The sequence below is a fragment of the Pinus tabuliformis genome, chromosome Q (genome assembly GCF_031772625.1).
Source record: "Pinus tabuliformis cultivar Carrire ecotype Pingquan chromosome Q, CPIR1, whole genome shotgun sequence".
In the NCBI taxonomy this organism is placed as follows: domain Eukaryota; kingdom Viridiplantae; phylum Streptophyta; class Pinopsida; order Pinales; family Pinaceae; genus Pinus; species Pinus tabuliformis.
The window spans coordinates 415,032,001-415,045,404 of NC_142296.1; the positions used below are offsets into that span (position 1 = coordinate 415,032,001).

At 39.2% G+C, this 13,404-nt stretch overlaps 1 protein-coding gene across 2 annotated transcripts in view; it reads right to left on the reverse strand.

The window, feature by feature from the left end:
* LOC149219956 (phosphatidylinositol-glycan biosynthesis class X-like protein) overlaps positions 1 to 13,404 on the reverse strand; it is a 232,382-nt gene that overhangs the window by 66,558 nt on the left and 152,420 nt on the right. For both annotated transcript variants that reach the window (XM_089384582.1, XM_089384583.1), the window contains exon 4: positions 2,149 to 2,521. In XM_089384582.1, coding sequence (XP_089240708.1) covers positions 2,149 to 2,521 — 373 coding nt within the window. The remainder of the gene's footprint in view (positions 1 to 2,148; positions 2,522 to 13,404) is intronic.

Here is a 13,404-nt window from a genome sequence, read left to right on the forward strand (position 1 = left end):
AAATCACCTAATCCAGTTGCCCCTAGATTTCTCAACATCTATGCCATCAGATGAGAGAATCAAAAAACGACCAAAGAAAGGAGGAGGTAAAAAGAAAACCGCTGTATGAAACCCCCCCCAAGATGCCATCGACCAACAAAACGGTTGTTTGTGAAACTCCACACCTCTGAACATACCCAAGATGAACCCGAACCCTCTCCACACCATTGGCATAATAAAACATAGAGAGGCGAGATTGAAAATGGAGACAGAAGCTAAGCCATTGCAAGAAAACTCCTAAGCCACAGTTGATCATCTAAACATAAACTAAAGAAAACTCTGCACCCATTCCACGCTGAAAGGGGTAGTGAAGGGCTCATGCTAAGCAACACAAATCCAGAGCTTTGAACAACACAAGTAGAAACCCTGCAAAGCATCTTGCCAGAAACCCTAATTTCCCTCATGTTAATATATAACCCTTGATTAATAAATTGAGCCTCCATATGATTATTTTGAATTTTCTAAATACAAAAAGGCAATATTATTTTTATTTGTTTTCTATAGCTATTATGTATGATCACATAATTATCAACTAATAAATTAATAATATCTCTCTCTCTCTCTACACACACACACATATATATTATTGTTGTCCCTTGAAAATTTTGGGGGTGCACTCTAGTCATCTTGAAAGCTCGTCCCTATCATCCCTTTATCCCCAAATCAAATGCAACCATTGGGCTAGGCCAAACAGTTGACATCTCGTATTGGAAGGCGTTTGCCAACCAATATAAGGGGCCTCGCCCAGGTTCGAAACTCAGTTTATTTGTCTAGAGAGGCTTGTGGGCGGTCGCACTAGGCTCAAGAGTAGAGTGGCAGTCCAGCTAACTCAATCCTAGGTCTCTTTGGTGACAAGTGGCAGGTCTACCAATTCTTCAGATAGATATAGAAATAAATAATAAATAAATAAAATAAAAAAGGAGAAGAAGAAGAAGATATACATTCAGAACCTAGGGGTAAAAACTGGGGTATTACACATTGTTTCTATTTTCAGGTCTACTTAACATGTGCTCACATGTTTACTATATGCTATTAAATTGTATCTGAAAGGCAAAAGGCTATGAAACCCAATATAAAGACAAAATCTAAAACTTTAGGTTCAAATTAATGAGACCGTGTATGAAATAAGCACAAATTTAGAGGATGTATATTATAAGAACTAACTACAGTACTTGTGTTGCTAGCAAACAAGAATAAAATAGATTGTAAGCTGGGCAACTTGGTATTTTATACATTAAGCTTGTATAAAAGGTGTGGATGAACCCAGCAAAAATAGTTTGGGCTAAAATAAAACCTTAATTGCCCACTCACAAAAATGTGTATGTTGCTGGACTTGAAGTTGTAGCATTAACAAAAAGGTTTCTGAGATAAGTGAAGAAATTCATGGCATGGGTGCAATCGTATGCTAATATACATCGTGGTGCTATAAGCAAATTCTCATTTTAGAGGTACCTAAGGCTACCTTAGTCCATCTTCTAGTAAATGATTACCTATCATGAATAAAAGGGATGATCACTTTGAAGCGCATCATGTAAAATTACCAGGCAGTTAAAAGGATGAGTAAATCCACCTTGGTGTTCTCGCATAACTATATTATTGGATGTCAGCTACATCTGTAAAGGATGGATGCATGTGGAAGAAATTAATATAAAAGGAAGCAAATGCTACCACTGAATCTAGGAGATTATTTTTTGTGTAGAAAAACACCCATGTTTGTGATGCTGACATATCAGATTACTTTTTTGTGTAGAAAAACACCCATGTTTGTGATGTTGACAAAGCAACTTTGGAACGTTAATTTCTCTATATGTGGTATGTATTAAGGTCAAACTTAAACTTGTTCAAAAAGGTACAATTGCAGATCCAGAGATCCGTCTTACTGGTTGGTTTAATATATTCATCAATCAACTTACTCATGTTCAATTCGTTTAACACTATATATCATACTAATATCATTCAGGAAAATTACAAAAAAACAAACAATATGAGTTGCATTAAGTGTGTTTAACCGCTATTCCATCCCTCAAGAGAGTCAAGTTTTGGGGACTACAAACTACTCTTAGACATAGACATGCACTGGAACATTAGCCTTGCAATTTAGATACTTACCACCACGATGAACAAGGTGTTGCAACTCGAAAGGATCTGCAAATACACCAGATGGAAGTCTCTCCATCATCACTATTTCACAAAATCGATGATTTAATTCACTGGAATAATTCTGCTGGTATTTAAATTTCATGGATGAGCTCAGCTGGCGATGGGCACCACTGCCAATTAGCATACGCTGGAGTTCAATCACTTCTAACTCTGAAATATGCTGTTTACCACAGTCTTGGTGCAGCTTGGAAGGAGATCCTGACATAGCTGATTCAAACATATATGCATTTTTTGAATGTGATTTCTGGGAACCTATTTCACAGTAGGAGATAAGGAGACCTGACGTTTCCTCATGATTTAACAACAAACTAGACTGTTTGATCTGTAAATGCATTCAGATTTATATATTAGGATGATATATAAACATTTATCCAATAGAAGTGAAACATATGTTTGAATTTAAAGTATGATACTATGATGTAACATGAAAGGAAAGGTTAGATAAGAACAAGCAAATAAACACAATTATATATATATATATAAGGAAAGGTTAGATAAGAGCAAGCAAGTGAACACAACTGCATAAATATATTTATGTAGAAGTGCATCCAACTCAAAATTAGCATTAGCCCAAGGGATTAGCTCAACCATTTGTCACTAGTGTTACTTGGCATTTGAATAGTTCTGTGCCAGCAGGTGCCCAATTCAAATCTCCCTGGGCAAGGCACACTAATCTAAATTGACAGATTTACAAGGGATGCCACCTGTGAATATGGGGAAGCATCCCTTGGGTTTCTGCACAAGATTTTCTATGGGAAAAGAAAAACTAAAAAATAGCATACTTCCGACTATATTAATAACTAGAAGTTAGCAGACCTAGAGTATGAGATACATGCTCCAACACTAAGCATATTCTCCAGAGCCCACATACGAGGCCTGCAAGTTGCTAAGCATTCTCTATGATTGATTTCCAGAAAAGGTTCAGAGTGTGCATACACATTAACTTTGAACCAAGAGCTCCAAGACAAATTCAGTTTTACACCATTGCGCATGCCATGACACAAAACAGTAAATGTTTCTCAAATGGTAAATCTCTGAAGATTGAAATACAATAGAGGAAACAGGCATGGGATACCCCCTATACATTCTGTAAGAATTCTTTGTCCAATCAGTCCTAGTTAGCAAACTTTTTGTTTGTTTGCCACTCCTCTAAAGCTAGATAGACCATTTTTAATGGTTGAAAAGCATTTCTTGAACATGAATAATGCAGACTTATAGTCTCTTTGTAATGCTTCAAACAGTACAATTACCCCTACATATTAGTCCAATTCAAAGTTTGGAAAAACAATCCATTAAATATAGCATGAGAAAAGCTCTAACACTAAGGTAATGAAAGTTACTAAAAGTCAATGTTCCACAGGGAGATCTCCCCTATAGCGTGAGGAGTGCACTCACCATATTTCCCGTGCTCTCGAGATGGGGGTGACCCCTTGGGAAACATTTCCCTATGTCCTGTTTTGGGAAAACTTGTGGAAATGCAGGGTACAACTTTTCGTGGGGGATGGGTTTCCCCAAAAGGGGTGCTTGTGGGTGTTTCCCCTCAAAAAGGGGGGCTTCTAGGCATTTCCCCTCTAAAGGGAACATTTGGATGTCTCCCCTGAATTTTGCCTTAAAAAAACAATTTATGATTGGAGATACCTAATATTCAACCCTAAGGCCCTACTAATGCTATGTAATTAATGGTAATGTTAAATACTTAGTCCTTTCACTTAAATTTTTAACAATATCATTAATTGTTTCAAGATGTTTGAGAGTGGTTCTTGTTACCCACCACCTGTGGGTAGTGTATATAGGAGAAATTTTTTCTCCTAGATGGTCCTCAACCGGCAGCCAGCAGCCCTTTGCAGCCACCAGAGAGATCGATGTGCCATTATCTCCACCACCTGAGCCAGCCATGTGGTCCCCCACCCACTTGTTATGATTGTATGTTTGAAGGTGGGCCTCTCGACCTCGAAGGTATGGCTTTTCATTGGTATAGTTGAGTAAATTTCCTTACTTGTCATGGGCAATTTTGGGCATGGATTACTAGGGGGATTCGACAGAAAGAGTGGGCTAGGTCTTTATTCTTGTCTCCATTGTTTGATTCTATGGTTAACCTTGTATCCTAGTCCCATGGGATCTCCTTTACTGGCCACTAGCTTTAGGGTTGGCACTACTTGGGAAATCCCAAAATTGGTTGCATGGTCCCGCTTCCTGATACCATATACACCCCCCCCCTTCGACTCATTTTAGCCCCATTCATCTCCTTTTCCATCTGGGTCCACATAGGGTTAGCCTCTCCCTCCCCTTGTCCACACCTTGGGTCAAACCTGGAACAATGCCCTGGAGGTTGATGCAACTAAAAAGAAAAGAAAACACATAATTTGGTCACTCTCAACAGGAAATGTACCACAAAATTCAAAAGATGGCCAAGACATACAAATTTAGCACATGGGCAAAAGCCAAACATGAGCTCTACCCCTTATCCATGGCCATCACCCTGGTTCCTATGGGCCCTAGATGAGCCCCCTCCATCATTAAGGAATCCATGATTGTCCCAACCCCTAGTGGGTGATGAATTGCTCGACCTTAAAAGGATATCCACTTCTATATATTACACATCATACTCTCATCCCATGGAGCCCCATGCAGTTATGAAGAAAAATCAATCAAAGGCAAAAGGCATATGAAGAAGGGTGGAAAAACAAAAGTCGGGATAACTCATGTACCACAATTTGCTCCCTCCTACACTCATATACCCAGGTATGGGCTTCCCTCATTATAGCTACCCTTGCACCATGACATGTGGTCTTGATGATTCCCCTGATTCCCACTCTGTTCCATTACTATATCACTTGCCACCTACCACTTGAGGGATGTACCATGAACATGTCCCCCCTTTAAAGGTTGAAACCACCTGATAGCGTCCTTGATTAACCCCCCTATTGAGCTTGGAGACATTTGTACATGCTAGAGCCCACTATGGAAGGGCATGCCACCATGAAGCACCCCATTGGTTCCATGACTTGTAAGAGATCTTCTGTAGGATTGCAAGTGGGCCTCCATTTGGGGATTGATCTCCTATACGGGGTCTTATTGGCACTTGTAGGGTGAGCGTTGATAGCCATGGGCCTCCACCATAATAGAGAGTACTTCATGGATCCCCAACACCACTCATTGACTGCTTGTGTTCCACCTTGTGGATGAGGATGATGCACCTGGTTCACCATGCCCAGCGGACTCCACACATGCACCATATAGTTGGCAAACATTCTAGGGTCCAAAGGATGTCTTTCACTGCAAAAGGAGGGCTCATGTCACCATCCTAGCCCTTACAGATGGTCTACAGGCATTTTCGATCCACTTGGAGATCCATGAGGATGTCCTTGTGCCCCCACACCCACTTCGGAACACCACAGGTTCTTGCTTGGAAAACAAGGGGCTAGCCCCTTGTCCACTATGTTTGGAGTCCAATTCTACATCATGGCACCCCTTACACTTCATTAGGTCTCCTCAAAGGCCCAACGACTCATATTATTGATCATTTGATCCTCTTGAGAGGTTTATCCTTGTATTATTGAGCTATTTGGTGGGCTTGTCACCAAAAGTATTGTTATTATGCACATTATTTCATTTTAGGGGCATTATTAGTCCAAATTAGGCCATTTAAATCGCTTAGAGGATTGTATATATAGAAGAGAGGCATTCTCTTTCATCCATCATCACTTGGATTGCATTATTATTTCTTGTGAGATTTTCACTATACCTTTTGGAGGATGAGTTTGGATGTTATGGATAAATTTTGATGTTTTGATATCTTTCTCTTGTCTTGGAGCTTCATTATTGGCATAGTATGATGATTGAGTATACTCTTTTGTACATGTAAGTTCTCTTTTCATGCTTACTCTTGTTATTTACATTTGTCACATGAATGTTCCTGGGATTTTTGCTACACAAGTCTGAAATTCACTGCTTTTCTATACGAATTGGTAGAAATTGTGATCTTTTATAGCATTGCATCATGTCACGGGCCATGTATGAATGAGTGAATGTTCCTAGAGATAATTTGTGTTAAATACATCTCGATAAGTCATCAATTATAAAGTATAAAGTTCTTGAAACCACTGCTCTCATGCTCTAATGCCATGTGAAGTTGCTTGAAGGCCTCCTTGATAGGGTGAACCATTTCCAAACAATAAATTCTCCTTGACTCCATCTCTCCCAAAGGACAAGGCACTAATCCTCCATAAGTGATCACTTTCAAAGCTTATTTCTTTCACCCCTCCTTCTCTTTCTAGGCCTAGCCTCCATAGTGTGAAAATTCCAAACTGGAATCCTATTGCAGCAACTGCAAATGATTATCTTAATTGTTAATTTAATTTAACAATTTATTTGTTGTTTGCTACAACAAATATTGAATAAATCACACTACAATCTACACAAATAAAATTGCGGAAGAATAAACACTGGAAGAAATGCTAGCACACATACATAAAAAATAACACAATTATTTTTGGACAAAAGTCCCCAGAAAAAACCCAACTTGGGAAAACTGGTGCAGCAGATGAGGGTTTTAATATTATGCAGCAGTGAAAAATCTGAGTAAAATTTGGATGTTTGAAACTGGAAATCCACAGCAAGAAAATCTCGGTTAAATACTGAAGGGAATTTCCCTTCTCCCACAGGAAATCTCTAGCACGACTTGCCTTCATAAAATTCAGCCCTCTAACCATCTTCGTTAGCCTCTATGCTATTTTGCGCAGCCTGCTGGATGTCAAGCCTCTAACCAACCTCTGATGAAGTCGTTCTGCCTCCAGCTGCTGAGGAAATCGTCTCTCCGACCTTCTGGAACTTCTGCCTGACCTCTAGAACTAAGACCGATTTTTCTCACCAGCAAATCGATCTGCCTTGCTAAAGCTATTGCACAGAGCCACTGTGTTGCCTCTCTGGGACAACACAACTCTCTTGTTGCTGCCTCTCCAGATCTGGAAATATTTCCTCTGGACAACTGTCCCTACCCCTCTCACACTGCTTCGATCTCTATCTCTCTCTTTGGCAACTGATTGCTGCTACTCTGGAAATCGACCTGCTTAGAAATCGAACCTCTCAAGTGTCTTCTCCATCACCACATCGACCTCCTCTTATAATCCTTTGTTGGAGCACAAGATTAAAACTTAATCAATGGCTAGGATCATCTCTGGATCGATTTGTGCGAGTTTCTAGATGATTTTTGCCTTGAATTAATTAATATTGATTAATTAACCATATTCCCTAAGTTTAGACTTTGGAAATATTTAAAAGTTTGATAATAATCTAATCAAGTCATTTCTATGCGGAATTTCCAGAAACGATTTCTGGGTTTTGGAGATCTCATATATTCTAGCCTTTATACAAAATTTCAAGGCTAGAACACATCCGATGCTACAAAAACTAACACTCCCTCTTAGCAAGGAATGTGTTCTGGTGCTACTACACACCCTATAGCAACACCCTGTCTCTGCATCATCTCCTTTCATGTTGTTGATATCTGGCCGTACTACCCATCAACCACTGCGCAACTCTGATATACGTTGCATCTATGTTGTTGCTGACACTGCTGCCAACACTACATCTATGCTGTTGCTGACATTGCTGCCAACACTACATCTACACTGCAACTCTTTCTCATCTGTTGCTGCTGCAACTGCAACATTTGCAACTAAAAAGCATCCAAAATGCTGGATCAACTGTGATCAATATCAAGGTTACTTGGGAGCAGGAGCGACATTTTTAGAAGCTCCCGGTTTGGGAACAATTTCGGAAGCGTTTTTATATAATATATATATATATATATATATTTATTTTTTTTATATTTTGTATATGTTGATGCATATATGTCAACAAAAGCATGTAGAATGATGAATTAGATATAAAAAACATAAAAAACATAGATTGAACTGTTGAAGAATCTAGGGCAAATGTGTCTGGTGTGATTCTTCATTACTTTGATAACAATTTGTGGAGTATTTTTACTTTTCCTTATTAGCTTATTCTTCTTCTTCTTATTATTAGTGCATATGTGTGTACTTCATCAAACTGCTACCAAAAACATAAAACAAGAACACAAGATGTTGGCTCTCTGCTAGGGCCAAAACCTCTCTTCTCTTGAGAGGAAAACCCTTCAATCTCTTCTTATAGATGTTTAGATGATGAATACCAAGACCCTTGACAAGATAGACACCAAGTTCCCTCAAAGACAATTATCTCTATCCTCTGCTCTGCTTAGTTTCCTGCTCTTCTTCTCCCTATGTCCTTGCTTTTCCCTGTGTCCATGTTTTCCAATTACTGTCTTCGATTCCTCCCTTTCTCGGCTGCCACAATCCTTTATTTATGATGTTTATATTGAGACAAAATTGCATACTCCTCGTTGAGTTATGATACTGTTCAGATGTGCCACCATCTAGAACTGAATCTACCACCGAGAGCTGCAGTCATAGTACATGTGCTACCATCGAGAACTGTAGCCTTCCAAGAGTATAGTCACTTTATATGTCACACCGAGAACTATCGCCTTCCGAGAGTATAGTCACTTTATATGTCATCACCGAGAACTGTCGCCTTCCGAGAGTATAGTCACTTTATATGTCATCACTGAGAACTGTCTATACATATATATACACAGGATACTACGAAGAGCAGTCACTGTATGTTTATATATATACAACCCTTTAATACCTTCCAAGAGTAATCATATCAATTTCAGAGAGACCTTTGACATATATTCCAGATTTCTGAGATTCTAGAGATACTGCATGTGTATATATATTACAGACTTCTGAAATCCTCCATGGTGTATGCGTTCTGTTCTTCATTGACCATAACGTGCACTGATCCGCAAACTTTCGAGAGTTATAATATTACCCTTGATCACTTTACTAAGATATCCATGTGTATTTATAGTATATACGACCTTCGTTCACTGTAATAGATGATCTGAAACTTGTTCCTTTAGACTTCACATCACACATTATATATATGGGTCAACGATAGCACCTTGAGCCGACATGAGTGCCTTGAATTTAGGCCGACATATCATCAAGGAGATTATAACATTTTTGTAGAGCAGATTTGCATGAGGATAGTGATGCTTGTTCTTGGAGTGTAAACCTTTGATCTTATGACTATTATAATACTTATGATGAAACGTAAAGACATCAAAAAGAAGTCTTTGACCTATGGTAATCTCATCTTGCTCATGAAACCCATGATGCAAGGAATAATAATTTTCTTCATAATATTATAATTACAAGTCATAATGAAAACCGAACCTAGTTACATTTTCTTCAACATGAACCATATAACAACAATCATCTAGAAGTTATAATCTTCATCAACCATGTCCACAAGTTAGCAACATACAACATATTGAGTCTCATGATTTATCAATCTTAAAGTTTCAAGCTTTCAAATTTCAATATATAACATTTATCATAATTAATCACCAAAGTTGTACTTGTAAGCTAAGTGTAACCATTACAACAAAGAATATCTAACATCAAATGAAACAACTTTCAACTTTCATGAAGCATCATATTCATAATTCATTACCAATGAGTTATAATTGCCAACTTCAAACTTCAAACTTAAATTGTCATATATTGTTTACAAAAAATATCATAATAAATATGAAAGAGTCAACAGTTATTAAAAGTTAAAACTGTTAGAAACTACAAAAGACAAGTAAATATATCATATACGACTTCCTCTTGCCGCCATGAATAATGTCTAATTTCTGAGCAGGTCATGGTGGTCTTCTAGGAGTCTCCTCCCGCATAGTCCCATGACCAGAACCAAAAGGCAAATGCCCTCCACGTGTGGATGTACATGGAGGCAGTGACAACAAAGGAACAAGACTTGGAACTCGAGCACTTCTACTGGACGGTGGGGGTGGCATGGTCGTTAATTCATCTTCATCTCTCATAAGTTCTGCTTCTAGTTCTTTAAGATGTATAGTGCCATCCTCCAAATTATCGTCCTCTGGGTGGTTGTCCCAAATTTTATATGTTGGATCCTCATAAGCCCGATCACAATAATGACTTCACAACCTCAAGTTGTAGTCCACATAAACCAAGATTTCTACCCGTTTTTCATTGAGTATGTTTCTTCTCACATTATGTGTGAAGTTGTAGGTGCTCCAACACCTCTCTGCAGAAGAAGTATTTACAACCTATGAGAGAACTACTTTTGCCAATTTTGGCAAAAGTCCCATGCTGCCATATCTCTCCTGCCATGTGAGAGCATCAAATCTGTCTCTATCTTCCATTGCATGCAAAGAACCAAACAAACCAGCACAACTGAAGTATCTGCCTAATTCAAGACGCAGATTAGCACACTCCTCCTTGTCAAGTACCAACTTGTCTGATGCTTGCATATATCCTATAGGTACCTCTGGATCTGTATGGGGTTTGACCCTAACCCCACCCCTAGGTGCAGGTTGGTCCAACCAAGATGGAGAGTAGTATTTTGGCATAAGGATATACGCCCAGGCATGTAGTGGAACATTAAGTTTATTTCACCATGTAAACACAATTGTGAATCAGTGTACACAAGTTGGGATCATCTTTCTGAACAATATCTTTTATTTGCCCCAACATGGTATCCATCTGCTCATACACCTCCCCAATCACTGTTTTATCTGTATCTGCAAAACGAATCATGTGATAAATGGGCTTGGTGAATTCCAATACTTGCCTCACACGTGCCCAAAATTGACCATCAAGAGCGGTCTCCTCCACTTGTTCAAAACCTTGCTTGTTAGCTCCATTTGTAGCCCTTTCCTTTAATACTTGGCAGTGTGGACTTTATACCATGCTAGCCAATGACTCTCTTACCTTCAAAAGGCGCATGAAGGTGAGGTAATAGCTAGCAAATCTAGTCTTCACAATCTTCAACAACTCCAATCTTGAGTGACTACGGAAAAGCCCATGGGTATTGCTATGATTTGTAATAAATTTTATCATTTGTTTGCCTCTCTTGTACAAATCACCAATCCATTTGTATTGTTGATTTTTGTTCTTAATAATATCATGCATCAAAAAGTTCATTGTATGAACTCAACACCCAAACCAAAATATGTTGGGGTATTTATCCTCAATAATTGCTCTCGATGCCTTACAATTAGCAACATTATCAGTGATGACTTGGATGACATTGCATGGCCCAATACGTTCAATTGTTTCAAGTAATGGTTTTGCAATGTTGATGTCGGCCTTGAACTTCTTTGAGTAATCATAAGCTGAAAGAAAGATGGCACCACTAACAGACACAACAAGAACACTTATCAATGGCTTGCCTTTTACATTTGTCCATCCATCAGATACAATGGACACCCCATGCTCCGTCCAAGAATTTGTCATTCTACTCAAAGAATGCGATATTTTTCTTTTTCATGATCAAGTCCAACAGTTCTAGCCTTGTCATACCTAGGGCTCTTGTATCTTTTAGGGGCATCATTTATGGAAGAAACCATTTCATGCCAATAAGGTGAGCGAAGAACATTGAATGGTATCCCACATGCATAAAGAAACCGGTAAACTTTTGAATCCACATCATTCCTACACCCTTCATCAAGGAAATCTGATATGGTTCTACACCTTAAAGAGATGTTTGGTGACCCTGTGCCTCCATATCCATTGCCATGGGAGGATGTTGAAGGAGTTCTTTGTGCATGTTGATGTGATTGTGAGCTTGGTTCAAAGAAACCCTTTGATTTTTTAGATTTGTATTGGGCTTCCTCCTCTTCCCTTATGTATTTGGCTCTATTTGTTGTTGACACACTTGCACAAGTTTTGATTCCTATTGCTTTATCTTCATCCCATGGCCTTTTCCCACAGAGGTGCCTTCTGGCACGAGTGTATGAACCTGTGTAAGTTTTGTTGCAATGGGGGCAATCAAATTTAGTGGTTCCACCCCCTTTCCCTGCTTCAGGCCTAGAAACATATTTCCACAATGGGGTTTGGTCTTGTTTAGTTTTTTGGGCTAAATCATGTTCACTCTCTTCCTCCTCACCAAGGTACTCTTCTCCAGGGTTTTCATCAAATCCACTATAACCCACTTCTTCATGATCAACCCTCCTACTCTCTAACACCATAATAACCAAAAAAGGAACCAAGAAGAAGAAAATGGCAAGCCATATAACCATGATCTTTGAAATTTGAAGTTTTGAATTTGCAAAAAAAAAGGAGGAATGGGAATGGGAAATAGAGAAATTATTTATTTATTTAGAAATGAACATAAAAAAAAAATGCTAGATTAGAGCATAGATCCTACCTTTTTGGCCTTCAATCCCAAGCTCCAATCTCCCCTTGCAAGCTCTTTAAGCTCCTCTCTCCAAGCTTCAAACTCTCTCTTGCTCCTCTTGCTCTCAATGGATAAAGTGAATAATGGGAGGGGAAAGGGTCTATTTATATTTTTCCCTCTCTTTCCTCTCTCCTTTCCGTCGCGCTCCCTCTCAACTGCGCAACCTTTTTTTCCGTAGGCCGAGAGCGTTTTTTCAAAGGGGGAGCGTTCGAGAGCGATCACTCCCCTCCCCCTCTAAAAAAACACACTCGGAGCATACGGGAGCGATCAAGGAGTGAGCGCTCTTGACTGCTCCCTAAAACACTCTGGAAAAACTAGGGAGCGTTTTTTTTTGCCGAGAGCGCGCTCCCGAGTTGCTCCCACTCGGAGCGCGAATTGGGAGCGGGGCGTGAGGGGGGGGGCACTCGCCTGCAACCCTAGTATGTACAATATGGTCATTTGGTTAAGGGTTCAACATATATATGTTTTAGGGTTAGCTGCTTATATATGGTTCTAGAGTTTGTAGTCTTTATTGAAATTATTGATGTCTAGGATTTTAAACCCTAGATAGTACATGAAAACCCTAGCCATATGGAAACCCTAACTTTGATTCGCTTGATTCCCTCATAGAAACCCTAACCCTTGGTCTCTAGGGTTTGTGTGCAATCTAGGGCATATGACAAGTATGAATGGATGAGGATGATGAGTTGTATATGGCATTAAGTCCCTAAATCTAGGATTGGCATTTGTAAACCTTGGAAGTCTATCCTCTAAAATTCCATGAAAACCCTAGATTGTTAGGTTAACATCATGCTTTTGCTATCACTGGGTTGTACTTGTCAATAAGTAGTGTAGGTACATCATGAAGAAAGGAAGGACCCTAAGATTGGTGACTTGGTAATTAAGTCA